Genomic DNA, 22248 nt, shown 5'->3' on the forward strand with positions numbered 1-22248 from the left:
CGAGAACTTGCAATCAGTTGCCATTCAGAGCAACTTTTGTGCATCAAGACAATGATAAAACAGTAATAAGACAGAGCCACTCTGCTGTCAGTGTGCAAGAGGATGTGATAACAAAGCAATTAACTCTGATACATCGATGATAATCATGAACCTGTTGCAAATCTATTGCCGTCAACATGCACAGAATTTCTCACTAAACATTAATTTGCATTAACTACTTACATTCAGAGTCCAGCCAGAACCTCATGTATTTGAAATATATATTCAGAAATTCCTTCATAAAATTAGAGACAAAATGGCACAGATGCTCAGCAACCTTGATTGTATAGTCAGTTGGCAACCGGTTGAATCAAGCCCACATTTGCAAAGAAACTTGTCCCAGGTGACTTGTGCTCATCTTGGCAATCCATCTGCGTTTTTAAGTCAGACAACAATTATCTGCAAATCTTTACCAATCTGTCACAGTGTGGTTGTAGTCAGTCAAAGTCAGACTGTGACTGTTTGGAGACAAGTTGCCTCCCACCAGGCAACCTGTGGCTTGTCATTCAACTTCTTGGTGACCAAATGATCACGGCAACTACTTACAATCTGTCAATTCCATTCAATTCAATTTGATTTATATAGCGCCAAATTACAACAACAGTTGCCTCAAGGCGCTTCATATTGTAAGGCAGACCCTACAATAATACCACCAAACACAAAAAAAGTTTATGCAATTATTGGGAAACCACCAGTTGTTCCTAGGATGCAAAATGTAAAAATAGGCCATCCTATTTTAAATCTAGTGTGACCGAGCCACTAAGTGTGACCTATACTGTAAGAAACCTGAACTTAACCTCTTAAGCCCCAAGCCTACCTGATCTACTGCTTTTTGCGCCCGTATCAGGGGGCGTTGGGGCTTAAGAGGTTAAAAAGGCAAAAAAAATGGGCGATTTAACTTTTACTGCACTCCTTGTACTTAACCCTCCTGTTGTGTTTTCCCTGGAAGAAAACAGGGGCTCTTAAGTTCTCACAATCTATCCTATGAAGAGATTCTACTTTTTAACCCACTTTGGCTTTTTTTCCTGCATTATCCGACTATACGACTGTCATAGCAGGAAACATGACGGCACTGACTTATTCTGTTTGTACACAAACACCAGCAAAAACCACCAAGGTTTTCTTGCCTTCCAGCTCATACATTGCAAAGAAAACACAATGACATCGAATCAGGAATATGCTGGAAGGACAACTGTTCTCTGTAAACACTGTCCTTGTGTCAGTATAGATAGCTCAACACTGGAATTCATCTTCTTGGACTCTGACGTTCCAGATACATTGTGTGCAATACTCTTATCTAAAACATGTCACTTTCTAATGCATTTGAGTGCATGCAGTGATTTCACTTTCAAGGAATTTTTTTCTTTATGTCTTCAAACATGTCTTGACCTATATTATACATGCGAGTATAGGTCAAGCTTTCCCATGGAAACAAAAAAAACAAAACAAAAAGTCTATAATCATTTCAACTGCACTTAAAATCTGGCTCCAGTCAAATTTCTAACCTTTACCCCTGTTCTTTCGAAACCCTTGGGGGTTTCAAGAGTTGCTATCTTCCTGTTGTTTGCGAGGCTGCTATTTGGAAGTGATAAACGGGTCTGACTCAAGCTGCAGTTTCTCCGTTTTCAGCGGTTAGCTGCAGTACCACTTAGTGCACACTTATCTCTGATTGTTTTTCCGCATAACAGAAGATAAGATTTCATCCTGCTGCTTGTGTAGCCTTCGTTATTTCCTGTAAGTCTAACTCCACATAAAGAGTCATTCATAAAAGTACATTTACAAAAAAAAGTAATAGAATTTATTTAGATATTAATGCTATGTGCAGTTTTCTGTATTTTTTATACTGTATTCCTTTGTAAATGTCTATAAAAGACACATCACACAATATTGTTTGATTGCATTTTGAATCCTGCACAGAGGATATAGTTTCCACTCAATTGTCTCAACATTGTCCCATAGCCTCAGACAATATTACTTTAAGAGGGGCAAAATTTGACACAACACACACCGATGTGATCTATGGCCTTTTTTCCAGAGCACCGTCATGACACAACCTGATCCAGTAACAATGAAATATTCAACACCTTGTGGTTTTTTACTTCATGCCTTCCACGTGGCGAGTTTGAAGGTCGGAGAGTATATTTAGTTATGAATACAAGGTTTTTCATATATGCCTGCTATGAATCCACAAGGTGCTTTTGCTGTTGTGTGACATAACAACTGGGCTGCTTTGTTTTTAATGTTTATTTTTATTAAAACACTAAATCCAATGATACACCAGAGAGATGGTCTTATAACCTCCGCATGTTATTGTCCATTCAATGTAGGGGGTGGGAGGAAAAACAACATCAAATCTGCTGCCCGGTCTCCAGGAAACCTGTAGTTGTCAGCTCTACAGCTCTTTGCCATGATCTCCTGAGTCTATCACACGGGTGACGTCAGGGGAGTAAGATCAGTGCCACCGCAACAACAAAAACAGCTCCAATAACAGTTAGCTCCCCTCAGTGCAAAGACCTATTGATGTCAGCTCTCAAGCATAGTTATTTCAGTTTAATAACCAACACAAATAACATTTGGTATCATTAAGAAAACCTGCACTGTGCGATAGAGTCTGCTATAATCATAGAGTCACTATAAACCCTCATAGCCTATTTAATTTGATCAAAGAACAACAGAGGCCACCGTTCCACTTACTTCCACATGCTCTAAGATGATATGCTCATGAACGTTCACACACAAAGGCATTACATTAAGCAAAACAATTGTCCAACCACAAGTATGTGACAGTACGTCACACACTACCATAGCGACACTATGGGCTGTTCACGTCTGAACTAACATAAACTCCAGAGTCTTGAGAGTGACAACCAGCTAGTGCTGAAGGCCTTTTCTCATGCTCAGCTGAGACACATACCTCTGATTTAATCTGCTGTGCAAATGGGATACTAATAACTAGTCTACATGTCAAAAGGGGCTGGTGCAGTGCCACAACCATTCATCTCAAAGAAAAGTCCTGTCGGTAGACTAGCTGTTACATAATATTCTCAAGAAGTACTGAAATGAATAATTAGGACATCTGAGAAAGCAGCTGTAATAGGAGAGCGTGTCTATTTGGTGAAGTAATGTTGTTTTATCCTTTATGGCCAACTTTCTTGTTCCGCATCAATAAATATTTGGAAACGTGAGTCTTTCTGTTGGTTTGACATGTGAAAAGCAAACACAATCATCACAGCACTTAAAGGGGAAAAAAAACCCATAAACCATTACACACACACATACCTGCTAGTTTAAAGGAAACCACCATTACACTACACAAACCACACTCGCAATCTAACAAACATTATAATAAGGGGACACCCAATCTATCTTCATTTGTCAAAATGTGGCAGTACAGCGCTGAGATAAAAGCTGCTGTTAAGGAAAAAAAAGAGCCTTGCAAGCAGATGTGCACTGGTTTAAGTAGAGCCCAACAATGCATTCACCAGCCACTTTACTTAGTACACCTTCCTATTAAGTTGGACCCCTTTTGCCTTCAGAAAAGCTTTAATTCTTCATGTTGTAGGTTAAACTAGCGGTCCCCAACCTTTTTTGGGCCACGGACCGTTTTTTTGTCCAACAATATTTTCACAGACCGGCCTTTAAGGTGTCGCAAATAAAAACAACAAAATAAAATCAGTACCGGTACCAAAAAAGGAGGATGTATTCATAACACACGGGAAAAGACCCAGGGAAAAAACGATTTAAAAAAATAACAATAAAAACTGAAAAAAACCCTGAAAACCATAAGTTTAACAATCGAGCCTTAACTCTCGTGGCCCGGGGGTTGGGGGCCGCTGGGTTACAACCAAACAACCAGTCTGATCACCTGCCTCCCCAGTTCTGATGCTCAAACCGAGCAGGTCATCTTAACCATGTTTACATGTCCTGAGTTGCTTTTTGGATTAATGAGCAGTTGACCAAGTGTACCTAGCGTACTGTAGCCCCAGTGACCTAATCCCTAAATTAGGGATTGTGAGACTGAGTCCCAAGCAGAGTGGCGCAGTGGAAGTGTGCTGGGCCCATAACCCAGAGGTCGATGGCTCAAAACCTTCCTCTGCTAGAAAAATATTTAACCACAATTTTGTTGTACAATGACAAAAGGCTATTCTATTCTAATAAAGTGTATGTGTGAGTATATGCTGATATTAACAACTGATACTGGCCTATAACAGATGTATCGTCCTGCCAGGTATGTTGACATGTGCCAATACAAAAGCGTTTTCACAGAAAATAATCCAGATTACAAAAATGAAGCCCATTTTAAAGAATTGTTTTTCAACAAAATGTACCATAATGGTATCAGGATCAACCTGGGTTATTCTTATTATCACCTGTCAATATTAGCTATTTGCCAATCAATTGGTATCTGCATTTATAATAGCCAGTAAATTCAAGTTTAAAATACAAAGGGAACCAGGTGAAAACACCCTTCAGCTATGTTATGAATGTTAACATTGCATAGTTTGTCCAGCAGAGGCACTTTGCAACTTCCTTGCTGGAACCACATATGTTTGGAAGACCACAAACATAACAACCACGTGATCCAAGCAGAGTCAGACACAGCATAAATGTGTAAATAAATAACTGCACATAACAAATGTTAGGGAAATTTATTTATGTTTCATTTCTGAAAGCCAAAAACTATTGGCCGGCATATTGAATATTGTGTCAGTGTCTGTCTTAAAATCCCTGCTCAGCTCTAACCTTGGCAACAAAAATCCAGGATTGGTCAAACACTTGGACATAACATCTTAAGATAAACATTAACGCTGTTATGCTAACTTGATCACAACAGCACTGCTAACATCCTGATGTTAAGCAGTTGTTATGGTTACCCTATTTACCACCTTATTTGGCAATCCACAGATTTAGATAAACTAAAATGACCTGGAAAATATAAAATAATGTACAAAAAATGTTAAAAATTACTATTTACCCCTCCAGAACACAAATATGTCAAGCAGATTTCTATATAATAGCAGTAACAGCAGAATTTTGGGATTTTTTAAAATCTGCTGTCTAGTTTATCACATTTAAGCTTCATTAATAGTTTCAGATCCTTAAGTATGAACGAATGTGGTGGCAAACCAAGAAAGAAGCAAGCTGCTGGTGTTGCTACAGCTGGAAACGTAGTTAGTTCAGCCTCTGCTGTGGTAAAATTGCACTTTCCATTTCACCAACGTGGCCACACATTCTTCTTTCAGGGGCATAAGTTTAATTCAGTCATGCACCTGGACAAACAAAATGACTTTCGCATGAACCTGAAGCTAAACTACAGCTCAATAAAATCTCCTTCCACACAGGAACTCCCAACACTTTTTCCATCCAACTCATGGCAGCCACTTCTCCATTGATCTCGTCCATCAGTATTTGCTATGGGCATGACACTGTGTTGCGTGCGTGGAGGTGCGCCATAAAACTTTACTAGGCATGCTACAATAGTAGTCTTTATATCACAGCAGTGTGCCACAGCTTGTCTACACAAAGCCCAGCATTGAAATCTGGATCTCATTCAGTCCTGAGAGTTGCTCCTGTTCAGCTGTGTCCTCTGAGGGTGGAGACACCACTTCCTCTTAGTATGTGTAAGTTCTAGCGCCCATAATGATTCACATGTCTGGGCCTCGAGACCGGCCCTCCATCAGATTCTGTGAGCGAATGGAGGCAACGATTTCGAAGCGACCCCCACCCCCATCACCATCCCTCTCTCAAACTGGTGACACAGCAAAACAAGCAGACACTCCGCTTACCAGAAATCTGGCAACGCTTCAGTGACTGGCCCACCCAGGCTTCCACATTTACAGGAGAATAGGCAGAGAGAGAGTGAAAGAGGCAAAAAGGAAAAGAGAGAAAGAGATGGCGAAACAAAACTAAAACGTCCAAAAGTTAAAACAAAAAAAGTTGAAAAGACAATAATTTGACAATTTTAGAAAAGAAAATCCACATTTTTTTTAAACTTGTGTAATCAGTAGTTTTTAAAGAGCCAAGAATACTCTGTTATTCTTAGTCCCATGTTCACTATGGGAGCCATGCTTTCAGAAGCCCTTGTCATGTGGTGGGCGGCTGTGTAGAGCCTGGCTTCCCCAGGGACTGAAACCCTGCTGGGTTGGGTTTCACCTGCGACACAAGGCTCACTAGTCAACCAGTGCACACAGAGAGAGTCAGGACTGAGAGAGGAGGAGGATAGCTGGAGGGAAACACTTCTGCTGAAACATAAGGCCTTGGGGTCAGTATCAGCCCGGCAAAGACCTCAATCTGGGCCACTTGATGGCTTTGGAGTATATGAAAGAGGGCATAGATTTTGTACTTTCAACTGTGTTTTCTTAAGTTTTACAGCTTTTCTTACTGATAAAGATACCCCACCCACCCACACACCCCACCCCACATTGCCATTGTTGTTCATATTACACCAGAGTAATAAATAGATAAACTTGAACAGAAAATCTTCTGTTTTTAATTTTTACTATCACCTGTAGAAATTTCTGTTTTTACAATGGGTCCACAGAAAAATAAATAAAACTTTTTCTGTATATTAATAAAGACTTTCAATTTTGCAGTTGCAAGAGAGTCTGGGCAATGACCAATGACAATTTATTTTATTTACTACAGCATCTTTCCATCATGCAGAATAAGTTTGACAACCCTGCATTATGCAAACACCTCAGACACACACAAGCAAAGGAGGTAGTCACTTACATATAAAGGCACCTCCCTCTGGTTCACGTCCATTTTCTCTCCATCCACCAAAGACCTGGAGACAAAACAGAGGTGTTACTATGACATCGGGTTAATAACAGCACCGCCTAATGTAACCTATAGCCATGCTACAACTGAAGCATTGAATGTTGCACGAAATTTATTGCACTTGTGTTATTGTTTGACGTGAAACTTTAACCTCCAAGATCTGACCCTCCTCTTAGCCCCACCGTCTCCCAAAGTCAGGACCAAGAGATCGCTTGCTATTTTTGTGTGCCACGTTTCAAAACATTTCCTGAGGTGAGTAAGATAAAGACTCTTATAGGGCTTAGTTCGCTGATATTGCCCTGCCTGCGTGAATGGAAAAACAATAGCCTTCAGACAGGATACAGCCGTGGTAGAAAGGGTAACTGTATCATCAGCACACACCTGATCCACTGTGACTTCAGTCTCAGCTGTGAATAGTGCATGACTTCAAAGCTGCACAGCAGGCTGCGCTTTGTCTAGACACTCATCTGCATCAGCTGGGGCACATCCAGCAGGCCTTGTGGCTCTGCAGACTTTTTGCATGTCCCAAACAGGCAAAAATTCCATTAAATGAGCCGAATGTTAATGTAACCCTAACCCATAAATGGCTCCCTTGCATGAATAAACTGTAGCCATGATTTTATTTTAGGAACATTTTCATTTAATTGTAGAAAGTAAGCCACATGAATGTCCTGGCTAAAATATTGAGGATTTTTTTATGGTAACCATGATGAAAAAACAGCTGTAGTTTTGGGTAGATTAAGTACTTCCTGCTTTTAAAAGATGAACCTTTAAAAAAAATCTACCAGTATGCAAGTTTTCACACTTTTCAAGAAATTATGGTTAAAATTGTGTTGTTGTTTTTTTTTAACCATCCAAAAGCAGGAATCATGCTTTAATGTTTATTAATTTATTAACTGAATACTCTTCTCGGCTTTCATTTCAATACACATATTTTAATGATTGTTGAATATTTTTTGATTATGCCACTTCTTCCATATAAAAGTACGTAAAGGAAAGGTGGGCAGGTCAATTCATTTACAGTGGTGGAAATGATTATTTTAATTTCTAGCTACATTTTTAAGAATAGAGCAGGATCTAATTCTGATGGTAGTTTAAATTTAATGGAGAAAGACAGGATATCAAAAAGAAAAAAAGACTACATAGAAATTATAAATCGATTTGCACATCAATGGGTGAAATAAGTTTTTTTTACTTATATCCATAGGATTACACTACTGTGATGTACAACTAATGATGGTTAATCTATCCTATTACAGATTTTTTTTTAAATGCCCACAAATGCGATTGTTCTGCTCATCTTCCCTTTATAGAAAGTTCAAAACAAGATTCACATCCAAACACAGAAGGAAGACCTCACCTGAGCTTCACAAGCTCAAAAACAACTTTTGAATAGACTGCAGGTGAAAACAAGGATTGGATGACCAGGAAACCAAAGTAAGGCACACCACCATCAGAGGATTAACTTTAAACCCAACGTTTATTGTCTATTTTTTTCTAATACTATGCGAAGCATTAGTGTCATTCATTGTCCTCAGTCTGACTGTTCAGTATGAAGGAGAAACCTGATATGAGTCGTGGCCAGGCACGCCAGAACAGAGCGTGAGAAAACAGAAAAAAGATTACACATAACCGCACGCTGTCAAAAAGCATTTGGAAAGCATTTTGACATACATAGATGGGAGTATGTAAACCCTGTCTTCATCAGCCCTTTTTCAGATGACGCACGGTTAAACTATTTAATTTCCGTTCACATGGCAAGCTGCAAAAACAGGCTGTCGAAAGCATTTTTATTCACACAGTGAATGACAACTGCATAACTCCACACTTTTCAACATGACGTATTTAAACTTAATAAAAGAGCTCAAAAATTCATGAATGATGTATGACGACTTATGAGTGTCTCCGTAAATTAGAGTTATCAGACTCAGAATTTAAGGTATTACTTAGAGGAAAACCACCTCGCTTTCACACTAATGCACGGAGCAGCCACACAAAGAAGTGAAAACGGGGGACCGCACACATTGTGAGCACTCCTATGAACAATAAATGATCTCCACTGCTACTGTCAGTAGGAAGCGAAACCCCTGCACTTAACAGTCAAATACAGTCAGTAAACACATCATTTATATCTCTCCGGGATCACAACAGCGGGTTTGAATAGACAACATAGACAGGGGAAAACGCGCGTTTTGCCTTTTACCTGTGAACGCACCAGCGTTTCACTCCATCCACGCCTCACGTGAACAATTAACAAGTAAAAAAAATATATACAAAAATTAAAAAGTGCATGAAAACAGTTTCGCTGTCTGCACACTGCTCCTTCCTTTAAGCTTTAATGAAAATCTGCGTGAAACGGAACTTTTCCGAGTGAGGATGAATCAGCTTCCCATTACCTGCTGCGCTTTCCTCCCTCCCTCCGCTTTCTCGCTCCGGGAGTCTATTTGGAAAGTGTTTGAGCCGCTCGCTTCTGCTCCGCGTAGTAGTTGTGACTAATAAACATACTTTATTAATGCACCTTTTATTCCGAATGAGTTTCTTTCCGCCTCTTTCAGGTTTCCATGTTTTTGCTCCGAGAGAGAGCAGGTTAGGAGTCTGCAGGTGTCGCCAATGATTTTCCTTTTCCTTTGCTGCCTGTCCTTTTTTTTTTCTTTTTTTTTTTTTTGGTCCACCCCTTCAAGGACCGGGCAGCATGAGTGAAACCTCTCCGGGAGGCAGGGCCAAACGTGGCGACATGTGCTTAATTCCGTCTCTATAAATGTAACGTCCCCAGCATAGGGAACTCATAATGACATTTAATGCTTTATTTGACATTTCCTTTAACTGAGCTCCTGTATTTAGTGTTTATCATTTTAATTTTCTCCAATCAGAGATCAGCCTGAGTGATGTCACTGTGACCGAGTACAAAGAAACCACAGCAGTAGCGGTGAAAAGATTGTAAGTACAAAGTCAATTCAATTCACTTCAGTTCAGCTACATTTTCTCACACAATAGTCGCCTCAAGGGACTTTATATTCTAAGGTAAAGACTCTACAGTAATACAAAGCCCCAACCATCAGATGACCTTGTTCAAGCAAGCACGTGGCAACAGTGGGAAGGAAAAACTCCCTTTTAATTGGAAGAAACCTCATCCAGAATTAGGCTCAGGGAAGGACAGCCATCTGCTGCTACCTGCTGGGGGCAAGGGGAGGGAGACAGATGGAAGAGAGCTAGAGATTAATAATAACTGGAAAGAATGCAAAGTGATTAAAGCACATTTTTATTCTACTACACTTCTTCCACACTTTAATTATTATTAACCTTGGAAAAAAAAATGCTCCACTTTATCAGCCCCAGTGTTAAAATGCACCTTACACATTAATACAACATTAACATGCCACATCACTATTCTTTGAGCTTCTTCTTGAGTTGGATAGATAGAGTGTACGTCCTTGATAGGGATACTGGATCTTTTAAATACCAGGCAGGCTGATACAGTAAAGTCCAGTTGTTGTACTTTTACTTTGTATTTGTAATACAGTCTCTCACTGAGTATTTTAGCACTTTGGTGTGGCTACTTTTGGCATTAGCTAACGTGGTAATAAATATAGTATAAATACACACACAAGAAGTGTGTTTCTCAGAATTCTAATGTGTTATTAATATTATAAGCTAGACTGGATGTATGAATGGTCATGACCTTACACTGATAAATTCCATGTTGTTTGCCAATAGCCAACTTCAGACAACATGGCCAATATCAGCTGAAACAAATCTTATATACTGATGTATACTCATCAATCAAGGCGAGCTTTCAGTTCAGTTCAATTCAGTTTAATTTCATTTATGTAGTGCCAAATCACAACCACAAACCCCATTTATATTGTAAGGTAAAGATCCTACAATAGTAGAGAGGAAACTCCAGCAATCAGATGACCTCCTATAAGTAAGCACTTGGCAACAATGGGAAGGAAAACCTCCTTTCCACTGTTGCCAAGGAAGAAACCAGGAAGAAAACTCCAGCAAAACTAGGCTCAATGCAAAGTGATGTATAAACACACTGACAGTGAAAAAAGGTGAATAAAGAAGAAATACTCAGTGCATTGTGGGAAACCCAAGTAGGCTAGATCTATTGCAGCATTACTAAGGGAGGGTTTAGGGTCACCTGAACTATATGCTTTATCAAAAAGGAAAGTTTTATGCCAAATCTTAAAAGTAGAGATGTGCCTGTCTCCCAAATCCAAACTGGGAGCTGGTTCCACAGAAGAGGGGCCTGAAAGCTGAAGGCTCTGCCTCCCATTGTTCTTTTAAATACTCTAAAACCACAAGTAAGCTCACAGGCTGAGTGTAAAGTGCTCTACAGAGGTGATGTGCTACTTTGAGGTCTTTACGATAACATGAGGCCTGATTATTCAAGACTTTTTACATCGGCAGGTGCATGAGGGAAAAGTAAAAATGAAAGGGCCTTTCTGGACTTTGAGATGATTCTTCTTCTTTTTAGTATTTTAGCATGAACTATTGACTCAATAAATGTGGCTCTACAGCTGTTTTATGTAGTGACATCAGGTGTATCAAGCATAACTCACATTTAATATGTAAGCTGATTGGTGATTTTTGCACGATCTACTTTAGGAGTTATTTTCTTTTTTATGAAAAAAGAACTAGGGACTCTATACTTACTTTTTAACTGGCTCGGGGGGGAAAAGACCTCTTTCATTCTCAGCTGGATTCTCATCTTAGTTGCACACAGAGGAGGGCAATTTATATTGACATTTTACATTAATAAGAAACACAAAAAGAAGACAACTTTCCCACAATTCCTGCTCCCTGGTCACTCGTAAACCCTGTTCCCCCACTAACTAATAATGAGCAGCAGATGAACTAAAAAGACGGTCCAGCTTTCACACAGTTGGCAATATCAGTTAATTTCACCCTGTCCACCAAAAAGTGCTGTCTTGCTTAATTGGATGATCAAAGGATTATAGAAAGTTTGAAAGAAGAACAAAGCCTCCCTCAAGTTCAAGCTCCGATTTCAGAATTCATAAGACTATGGTGCCATCTGCTGGTGTAACCAAGAAGTGACTAAAATAAACAACACTTGTGCAGGAGGCTTTTCCATCCTCTGTAATGTCATACACTAAATTCCAAAGTAGTTAAGGTGCAGTAATCTGCTGTATTTTCTGCATGCAATTCCCGTTTCCTTTAGATGGCAAGAGCGGTACACAAAAACTGAGGTTCACTGAGTCACATTTAACAAGGCACAGCTTCCTCAGTGCAACTGACCTGGAAGGGTTTTTTTTTTTTTCCATCAAGACCCCCTGGTGTTGTTGGAGCAACTTCATGGACATCCCAGGACCCTTGACCTCCTCATTAGAAGCTTGAAGAAACAAAACCAACAGAACAAAAAGGCCTCGGGAGAAGCATCGCCATCACTTTTTTACTTCAAAACAACAGGAAACAAAGGCGCTAATATTTTAGATACAAAAGCACTTTCCTAAAACAATTAAAACAACAAAACAAGAAGGGTTTCTGTCCCAGCGCAGCTGCCATCACACTGTTTCAATGAAGCCTTTTTTTCCCCAGCTGAAAAGACATTTCAGTTACAGTCCAATGAAAACAGATTTTGAATCATAACTTCAATCTCCAAATCCTCCTCTGATTTCTTAAATATGTAAAGCATTTCAAAAAATCATTCAGGGGTTTCAAAGGCAATAATTCAAATAACTGTATTTGTTTTCTCTCACAGAATTTGTAATGTCTGTGTCTTTGCAGTTTAACACGGTGATAGATTACCAAGTTTAACTCAAACACTGCATAATCATGAGTGAGGAATTAGCCATCAACCAGCAGTAAACATTGCTCACAGAAGCATTAGAGAAAAGCTGCTGGCATGGATACCAGGCAGTTAGTCTGATTTTTTTTTTTTAAAGAAATTATACAGTAAAAACACTATTAAACCTTCTATTTAGGACCGCAGGGATAAATACTGCAGGGACTTAAATACTGTTTATCCTCCAAAGCCTAATCACACCATTAAGAAATCTCTACTTTGCAAAACAAACAGAGAAAGTCAAAGAACACAAACGCTTTCAGAACATCGACAGCAAGCAAGGAAGCAAGATATGGAAATACACAGATTGTGAAACAAACAACATAACACGAGAAAGGGGGGACGGGGGGGAAGGATCATTCCATATTTATTTCTGAATAAAAGGATTTCACTCATTCTGAGGAAATAGTTGTTGCGGCCTTTAAATCGGATTATTGTGTTGTGAGGTTGACCTTGCTATGAAAATAACCACGATTGGCAGGACATTTGAATTCCCTGTCATTAGTGTAGCAAACAGTTTAAAAGGAATAAGTAAACAAGCTCAAATTCTTCAGCTTTTGTAGCTTTTCTCACATAAGCCCCTATTTAATTATATAATTTGAATATTATTTAGAACATGCATCCACAAGGTGGGATTAATTTCTCTTAGACTTTAGCTTGAACCAAAGACATATGCAAACTAAGCATTTTATTAGGTGCACCTTGCTAGTACTGGGTTGGACCCACTTCTGCCTTTGGAACTGATTTAATTCTTCAAAGTCAAAAAAGTGCTGGAACCATTCCTCAGAGAATTTGGTCCATATTAACATGACATCAGCACACATGTTGCTGCAGATTTGTGGGCTGCACATCCACAACACCAATCTTCCATTTCACCACATCCCAAAGGTGCTGTACTGTGTGCTGAGAGGTGCTGACTGTGGAAGCCGTTTGAGTACAGTGAACTCAGTGGTGTATTCAAGGAACAAATTTGAGATGATCTGAGTTTTGGGATTTTGTGTGTTATTCTGATGGCAGCAGGCATCAGCAGATGGGTTACACTGTCTTTATAAATGGGCTGAGATGTTCAGCAACAATACTCAGGCAGGCTGGTGGTGTTTAAATGATGCTCATCTGGTCCTAAGGGGCCCAAAGTGTGCCAAGAAAATATCCCCCGACACCATTACTCCATCACCATCAGCAGCCTGAACCGTTGCTCCAAGGCAGGATGAATGGGATCCATACTCTTTTATGCCAAATTCTGACCCTACCCTCCAAAATTCACAGATGACATCGAGACTCATCAGATGAGGCAGCACTTTTTCAATTTTCTGTTGTCCAATTTTGATGAGCCTGCCTGTGCAAATTGTTGTCATGGTATTGGGGGATTTGACCCAGTGGTTCAGAGTTTTTGGACTTTCTAGTGTTTATTTGAATATTCTGTTCTGATTCCTGGTTTGTTTAATGTTTATATTTCAGGTATTCATGTATGTTTCATGTATTCTTGGTGTACTTGCTCTAGCTTGCACCTCCTAGTTACTTTAAAGTGTAATGTAGCTGTCTCCGCTTCCCTTAACTGCCCTTCTGCACATATACAGCCCCCCATTGTCCTGTGTCAGACCATGTGTTTCTGTTCCTGTCTCTCTTGCCCCTGGTGGTTTTCAGCATGAGTGTGTTTCCTAGTGGTTATACTGTAGTTTTCAGTTTCCCCTTTTTGGATTTATGTTTCACTTTTTGGATTATGGCCACTTTGCTCTTTTGTGAACAGAAAAGGGGCTCACTTTTTGTTTTATTCTGGCTACCTCCACACGACTGCATGTGGGTCCTTTTCTCTACATCCAGTCTCTATAATCCACAGACTGTGACAACTGCAGCCTTTGATTCCTGGTTTTAGCTGATAGGAGCAGCGCCAATTGTGGTCTTGTGACCATCTGCTTCAGTGTTTGTGTTCAATGTATGTTTTTCTGCATACATTTGTTGTAACAAGTGGTTGTTTGAGTGGCTGTTGTCTACAGCTCAAAGCAATCTGGCCATTCTCCTCTGACCTCTAGGATCAAGATGGCATTTCTGCCCAGAAACCTGCTGCACACTGGATATTTTGTTTGAGTGAACAGGATAGATGGTAAATATATTTGAAGCATTAGATAAATAACCTTTTTTTCCCCAGACTTCACTAAATGATTTTGTGAACTTGGAAAACCAAATAAAACCAAATAAAACAAAGATATAGAGGAAATATCCTCACTTTTAATATATGATAATTTGTTAAATAAACTCAAACATTCAACATAAATTCAAACATTAAAAGCTAAAATAAGAAAATTCACTCTGTAAACTAACTAAAACTAAACTGAGTTAAAAAATTTTTTTAAATGAAATAAAAATAAAAAATAAATAGAAGATACAAAACTATGGTAACTTTGCTTCAAACTGTAACAGACCGTCAATTAAATGGCCTACCATTAAATAACAGCTTTGGTATTTTGTTTGTGTGATGTAGTTTCCGGTCGGAACTTACTAGGGGGAGTTTAAAAGATGATGCACCGACGTTTAAAAGACGTCCAATTGCGCATGTGCAATCTATCAAAACACCGACAAAAGAGCGACGCTTACATAGAATTTATCTAGAAAAAAATGTCTTATGGACTTAGATTAATTGATTTTATAAAATAAATATTTCTTTCTTGATAGTTGCGGTTAATTTGTATAAAGGTTAGCAATCCGTTCTCCATACACAGCGTACCGGGCCGAAGGTTACATTAACAGTAGCTAGCATGCTAAGTACTGGTTAACCACCGTCAGTTGTTTGCTAGTTAATATGTTTCACACGCTGTTGTTTGCAAGGCTTTTCTGTGTCCCTTTAGTACGCAGGCGAGGATAAATGAAAATGACTCTGACGCAGAGTGCTGATTTCCATCGATTTTTAGCATAAATTTCCTCCGTGTTTCAAGCGTGCATAGTACACCGTTTAACCTCAGTGTGAAAGCTCAGTAAGTTATCCGGGGATGGACAACGTTACGGTGTCAGCCTCAGATGGGACCGCAGAGTGCCCTCTGGTCTCCGAGGACATGGAGGGGATCTGTGTAATGCCTGACTTGAGTGCCATAAAGACTGAGCAGTCGGTGGGTGCAAGCCCAGACGACACAAACACCCAAAATGTGGCTATGGGCATCAAATTCATATTACCCAACCGCTTCGACATGAATGTTTGCTCAAGATTTGTAAAGTCGCTCAACGAGGAGGACAGTAAGAACATCCAGGATCAGGTGAACTCTGATCTGGAGGTGGCTTCCGTTTTGTTTAAAGGTAAGAAAAAAAGCAAAACCCTGTTTCTTCGTCTTAGATTAACTTGTGATTGTGTCGAATACACAATACTAATAAACGTGTTTTACTTCTGTCAGCCGAGTGCAACATCCAAACCTCACCTTCCCCGGGTATACAAGTGCGTCATGTTTACACACCATCCACCACCAAACATTTCTCGCCAATCAAACAGTCCACCACTCTCACCAATAAACATCGAGGCAATGAGGTGTCTTCCACACCTCTTCTGGTGCACTGTAAGTACCATCATTTCTTTCAACTTCAGTTTCTTTCGTTGTTTTTATGTGAGCGGAATTGTTAAAATGTAAATGTTACACATGCATTTGTTTCCTTTCAGCTTTATCCATTCATCAGCTGGCAGCCCAAGGGGAGATGGTGTTTTTGGCTAGCAGGATTGAACAAGGTAGGCTGTCAAAGGATTACAGTTTTTGTTGTCATGGAGTTCAAGCCATCCAAAATTAGTTAAATGAAAAATTGCACCACAGTAATAACCAAAAACATCACTGTCATACATACACCGTTAAGCATGCATAAATTATATACCAATGAAGTGCAACACTTTAAAATAGAAACACATAAATTAATATAAATGATTCCACATTTTTACAGACTAGGTCTACTTTCAATCTTCTATAATGTTTAGTTCGCAGAGGTGTGAACTGTACATGAACCAACCATATGAACAAACTTCTTCCATTTTCCTTTAACAATGTTATTCTTTCCAGACTAATACATTCTGAAAGTTCCTTTATCCCATGTTTCATAGAAGGAGCATCCATACTCTTCCAGCATAGTGCTTCTGTGTTTGTCAGAAGCCCACTGGGTAAATTCCCAGCAGGCACAGTTTAGCATTTAGAGGGATGTTGAAGTTGAACACCTCTGACAGACAGTTGATGACATCTTTCCAGAATTTATGAATGTTTGGACATTCCCATGAAAAGTGAAGAATGATTCCTTTTTCATTTAAACATGTTTAGGTTAAGTCCACATCAGCTACTTATATTGAAGATGCTTTATTTATATTTGTGCCTTTAGACAAGCCTCATTCCAGTTTGTTTCATATATGTCCTTTTATCTGCTGCTTCTCGGGGCATTTAACTTGTTCACTGCTGAGACTTTAAAAGTAGATATTAGTAGGGATAGTAAATAGAAACTCGACCTTTTTCTTCCAAATCTCCAAAAGAGACTAATTCTATTTTTCATTGCTGTTGGATAAGCGTGTATTTTTTTTAACTGTAAATGTTTAAAGGTTCTGCTTTTTCAGAATTTTTAAATCCTTCTTTCTCAGACATTGAATTCACCTTCACATAAAAGAGAAAAACAACAGTTCTTCATCAGTTTACCAGCAGATATTGAATCTTGATAATTACTTGTGTATGCAAAATATAAAGTTTAAAAATGTAATTAGACCAGTAGATGGAGATTAAATACACCATTATGTTTTATTTTCCATATTTATTTTAACAGAGACTGTAATCAATCTGCAAGATGAGGAGGGCTTCACCCCGCTGATGTGGGCAGCTGCACACGGACAAATCGCTGTGGTGGAGTTTCTGCTCCAAAATGTATGGAATATTCATTGAAAACCTTTTATTCTGTTTGTATGTTTATTATATCCGAGCAAGACTTCTTCACTTACTGTCTGTTTGTCATCCTGTGACACTTTTTGCTGTAGGGTGCTGACCCTAACCTCCTAGCCAAAGGGAGAGAGAGCGCATTGTCCTTGGCTTGCAGTAAGGGATACACAGATATTGTGAAGATGCTCATTGACTGTGGAGTCGATGTCAATGAATATGACTGGGTATGTTATTATAAAAAAGTGTGGTTAGTTTAAAGTAGTGCCTCCGCTCAGTTTGTGATCTTGGTATTAAATGTTATTATCTCTGTGGGTTTTTAGAATGGAGGAGCCCCTCTGCTGTACGCTGTCCATGGCAACCATGTGCGCTGTGTTGAAATCTTGTTAGGTGAGCAGAAATCTTTGACTTGCAGGAACATCTGTGTTCATATTTGTTAAAGGGTAAGCAAAGCAGTTGTGTTGAGTTCTAATAGAAAATGATGTACAGTGATTGAAATTTTGTATGTTTGCATGTCTTCCAGAGAGCGGTGCTGATCCTACCATAGAGTCAGATTCTGGTTTCAATGCGATGGACATGGCTGTAGCCATGGGCCACCGAAATGGTATGTGAGAAAAAGAGCAAAACACAGCTGAGAAACATGCTGGAACAGTCTCAGTAACCAAATTGTCTCTGGAGTAACCCTGACTATATTCTAATATGTATTAACTTTAGAGTTTGCTGCACAAACCCCAGAACTATACTTTTATTTATAAAAAATGAGAGAGAGAGTGTGTTTCTTTAATTCAATTCAATTCAATTCAATTTTATTTATATAGCGCCAAATCACAACAAAAGTTGCCTCAAGGCACTTCAGAGATACAGAGAAAAACCCAACAATCATATGACCCCCTATGAGCAAGCACTTTGGCGACAGTGGGAAGGAAAAACTCCCTTTTAACAGGAAGAAACCTCCGGCAGAACCAGGCTCAGGGAGGGGCGGCCATCTGCTGCGACCGGTTGGGGTGAGAGAAGGAAGACAGGATAAAAGACATGCTGTGGAAGAGAGACAGAGATTAATAACAGATATGATTCAATACAGAGAGGTCTGTTAATACATAGTGAGTGAGAAAGGTGACTGGAAAGGAAAAACTCAATGCATCATGGGAATCCCCCGGCAGCCTACATCTATTGCAGCATAACTAAGGGAGGATTCAGGGTCACCTGGTCCAGCCCTAACTATATGCTTTAGCAAAAAGGAAGGTTTTAAGCCTAATCTTGAAAGTAGAGATAGTGTCTGTCTCCCGAATCCAAACTGGAAGCTGGTTCCACAGAAGAGGGGCCTGAAAACTGAAGGCTCTGCCTCCCATTCTACTTTTAAATACTCTAGGAACATTAAATACTCTAGGAACAAAGGAATAAACAACCAGGCACTGTTATGACGTCATTTCATTTTACCTGTTCAGCTAATATCTTTAGAGAGAGTAGGGTTTGGACATGCAGAGGAGGGGTAGAGGATCAATTGAACAAAGGATGTTTAATATAGAGCAGCCAGGCAGGAGGAAAAGAGGAAGACCACAGAGAAGATTCGTGGATGTAGTGAAGGAGGCCATCTTCCATTCACCGCGTGTGCTGGAACTGGTCAGCACAGCGCTGTTGTTCCATATCTGCCACATAGTTTGTGGTGGATCTTTTCTGAGGGGGATGCTTGAAATATATACAGGCATATTCCCTCTGTAAAAACTTGATACCTTATGGGTTGAGGACAGCGAAATTAGATTTGAGATTTCTTTTTTTCCCTATAATGAATCATTCGGTCATGGCATGAACTTACCAAAAAAAATTAGGTTTTGTCCTGCTGCCAAAGCCCAAAATTAGTAAGTGTCCTGGCGTTTGTCCTGTAAAACTTGATTTGAATTTGTTGACAGTGCTGCTGTTTCCATAAAAGTAAAAGTCTGCTAAGATAAACACAAAGTCGCCTTTTCCTGCCAGATCCACACTTTCTCCTTTCTCAGAGTGAAGAATGGTCACATGGAAATGTAAATATTGTTCTTAATTTTCACTTTTAATGCTTAAACTATCGCGGTAATCAGGATTTGTTTCCACAAAGCCCACAGTTCAGTTAAATGACCTCAGTGTATGTTTCTCTGTTTAGTTCAACAGGTGATGGAGGCACACTTGCTAAAGTTATTGATGGGGATCAGAGAGTGAACTGCTGCGCTTGAGGGAGAACAAATACTGAAGAGATGCTGCTGTGCGCTGGACAATCATGTAGCATGGCCAGTCTGTCAGCCTGCAGGAGTATTTTGTTCCCTTAAGAGATATTTCATCAGCGTTGCTTCATATTATTCATGATGCAAGTGAAGGTTTGTGGTGTGTGAAACATCAGTTTTAACCCTCTTTAAAGCTCTGCACTTTTTTCCTTTTTTCAACATTGACTGTGGAGTTGCATATCCAATCAATGTACACTGATTGGTTGTCAAAGAGCATGCTGAGTTCTTCAGTACAGCCCACCACCCACTCCCCTCCACCTGTAGTATGTTGCCAAATGAGCAGTGCAGACTGGAATTGACTTTGCTCTAAAGTAGCAAAGAGCTTACTTTTTACGTTGTTGTAATTTAATACCTTTGGCCCATCTTTGTGTTCTAAGACTAACCTATTATCTTCTATTACATTATTTTATTGTAATATTTTCACGTTCACACTCTCTGAACTCGGGATATTTCTGAGGCACGAGATTTTATGACTCTGTCAAGCTGTTTGTGGTCCGTTTACTGAAGATCTTTGTGTTTGATGTATTGAATTTATTTATTTTAATAATTTAAACTGTTATGATGTCAGTTTGTTTCTTTGTGTAGTGATACAAAATGTTCAGATGTGTTGTGAATTTTAAAAGAGATCACACAAAAATTAAATGACACACAAAAATGCTGTGGTGCTGTTTGTATGAAAATAGTAATACTTGTGTTTATTATAGATATTTATCTGATGTGCAAGAGTCAATGAAGTTAAGCAGTTTAACTTAAACATCAAACTTTTGAAAGTACAACCAACAGCATCACATTCTGCGATTCTGTGAAGCTTTTCTTTTTATATTGTTCATAAGATGGGAAGAAAAGCCTGTGTTGAACAATTTTACCCTGAAAAGCACTAGAAAATTTGAGTTTCACGCTTCAATGGCCATAATGCTCTGGAAAAAAAAAAACCAAGCAAATAAAATGTAATGGGGAAAAAATAAAAACATACTCATTACAAATGAAAGGTACAGTTGTGAAAATAAGTTTTAACATGTCTGTTTGATCCACTGTTTGCAACAATAACTTGAGGCGCTTGTTTTCTGTATGCGGTTACATCATTGTGGGGGAATTTTGGCCCACTCTTCTTTTAGTAGTTCTCTTTTACTTCAGTTATTGGGATTTGCAGGCATTCGTTTATGAATGGTTCTTTTAAGCTCCTGCCACAGCGTTTCAGTCAGTTTGAGAGAGAGGGGGGGGGGGGGGGGGGGGATTTGCTGGGATGCCCCCTCCCTGGATCATTTTAACACACACCTAAATGGCTGGTAAAATTGTTATTTTGCCAAGTTTAATTAATTTGACACATTGTTTCATTTAGCTGCTGTTTCTTTGTATCCAAAATGTTTTATTTCCAAAATTGCTCATGCAGATTGCAGCGTCAGCTACTCACAAAACTGGAAAATGGCTTTTTTAAAAATAAAATTGTGAAATCAGCATTGCCTCTCTGACCTAAGTTTTAGCTACAAGCAGAGTCCTTGAAGCAAATCTTGACTCTTCAGCAGCCATCTTCAAAGGCCGTTGGTCTTTTATTTAAAGCGTTGTCTAAATTATCTTTAACCATCTTTGTTGTTGTGGCATTTCAAAATAGTTTTCTATTCAACATGCTTTGTGCTTAGCCTGAACTCTCTTAGGGGAGCTTCTGTTTTTTTAAGTAATCTTCAGAAATAGTTCTCCAGCTTCTTGAAAGACACCCAAAGCTCCTTGGATGTTGGCTGATGATCCCAGACTGCTGACCCCTGTTGCGGTCTGGACTTTGGGGAGGCCTATCCATGATTATGACCGTGTTTCCAGATGTGTTCTTTATGGTGAAATCAAAATCCCAATCTCCTCCGTATATAGTGATCATTTTTAAGTATGGCTTGTCAAGTCAAACTTTCATACTGACCATCTCTCATGAGGCATCAGTGAAAAGTAGATGGATGACACAAAGGACCAGATGCATATCTTCGATCTTGTATTGGGACTGGATACTGCTCATGTGTTAAGCATGCCATTTTTGTCCTCCACTTGTCCAGATTCCCTGATTTCTTTAAGGGCACGCTACACTTCATACCAAGATATGCAAGGTTTTCATCCAAGGTCTCTGGGAATCATAGCGTTGCTGGAAAAATACAATTTTCTGTCTGTTAAATTGTTATTTTTGGCATTTTCCATAGAGACAACTAAACAAATGGAGGGGGGAAAGTGTTTGCAACAGGCTGCTAGTAAAGTACTTAAAAACAGTGCGCGACAGTTTTGTCACTCAACCAAAATTAAAGTATGGTTCCTTAGAAGCAAAATATAATGATTCAAGACTTTTTCATATTTCTGTCATCATAGATAATTCTGTAGTTGTTATAACTGTATTCTAATATACACTTACGGTCACACTCACCCTCCCCATTTTCTTGACCATAAAGTAAAACTGAGGGATTGACAGCCCTCGTTACTCGCCCAGCAAAAACATGCCTCTTACCCTCATTTTCATAAG

The 22248-nt window shown here is 39.3% G+C and overlaps 2 protein-coding genes across 2 annotated transcripts in view; one reads left to right on the plus strand and one right to left on the minus strand.

Moving 5' to 3' along the window:
* arhgef28a (Rho guanine nucleotide exchange factor 28a) overlaps positions 1-9298 on the minus strand; it is a 55566-nt gene extending 46268 nt beyond the window's left edge. The window contains exons 1-2 of the mRNA XM_035910379.2: positions 9216-9298; positions 6772-6826 (exon numbers count right to left, since the gene is read on the minus strand). Coding sequence (XP_035766272.2) covers positions 6772-6804 — 33 coding nt within the window. The 5' untranslated portion in view covers positions 6805-6826; positions 9216-9298. The remainder of the gene's footprint in view (positions 1-6771; positions 6827-9215) is intronic.
* A 5858-nt stretch (positions 9299-15156) lies between these two features.
* On the plus strand, positions 15157-20979 carry ankra2 (ankyrin repeat family A member 2). The gene is made up of 8 exons (XM_006796847.3): positions 15157-15913; positions 16009-16167; positions 16269-16334; positions 17399-17496; positions 17607-17732; positions 17829-17895; positions 18029-18109; positions 19640-20979. Exons 1-8 carry the CDS (start codon positions 15613-15615, stop codon positions 19693-19695), a joined length of 954 nt encoding a protein of 317 aa, XP_006796910.1. The 5' UTR covers positions 15157-15612; the 3' UTR covers positions 19696-20979.
* Positions 20980-22248: the final 1269 nt, after the last annotated feature.

Source organism: Neolamprologus brichardi, chromosome 7 (genome assembly GCF_056152115.1).
Source record: "Neolamprologus brichardi isolate AB-2024 chromosome 7, ASM5615211v1, whole genome shotgun sequence".
NCBI classification, from domain to species: Eukaryota; Metazoa; Chordata; class Actinopteri; order Cichliformes; family Cichlidae; genus Neolamprologus; species Neolamprologus brichardi.

Coding starts and splice junctions, on each gene's coding strand:
- ankra2 (XM_006796847.3), top strand. CDS start 15,613: ATGGACAACGTTACGGTGTCAGCCTCAGATGGGACCGCAGAGTGCCCT. Junction 17,896..18,028: donor CTGTGTTGAAATCTTGTTAG/GTGAGCAGAAAT, acceptor CATGTCTTCCAG/AGAGCGGTGCTGATCCTACC. Junction 18,110..19,639: donor AGCCATGGGCCACCGAAATG/GTATGTGAGAAA, acceptor TTCTCTGTTTAG/TTCAACAGGTGATGGAGGCA.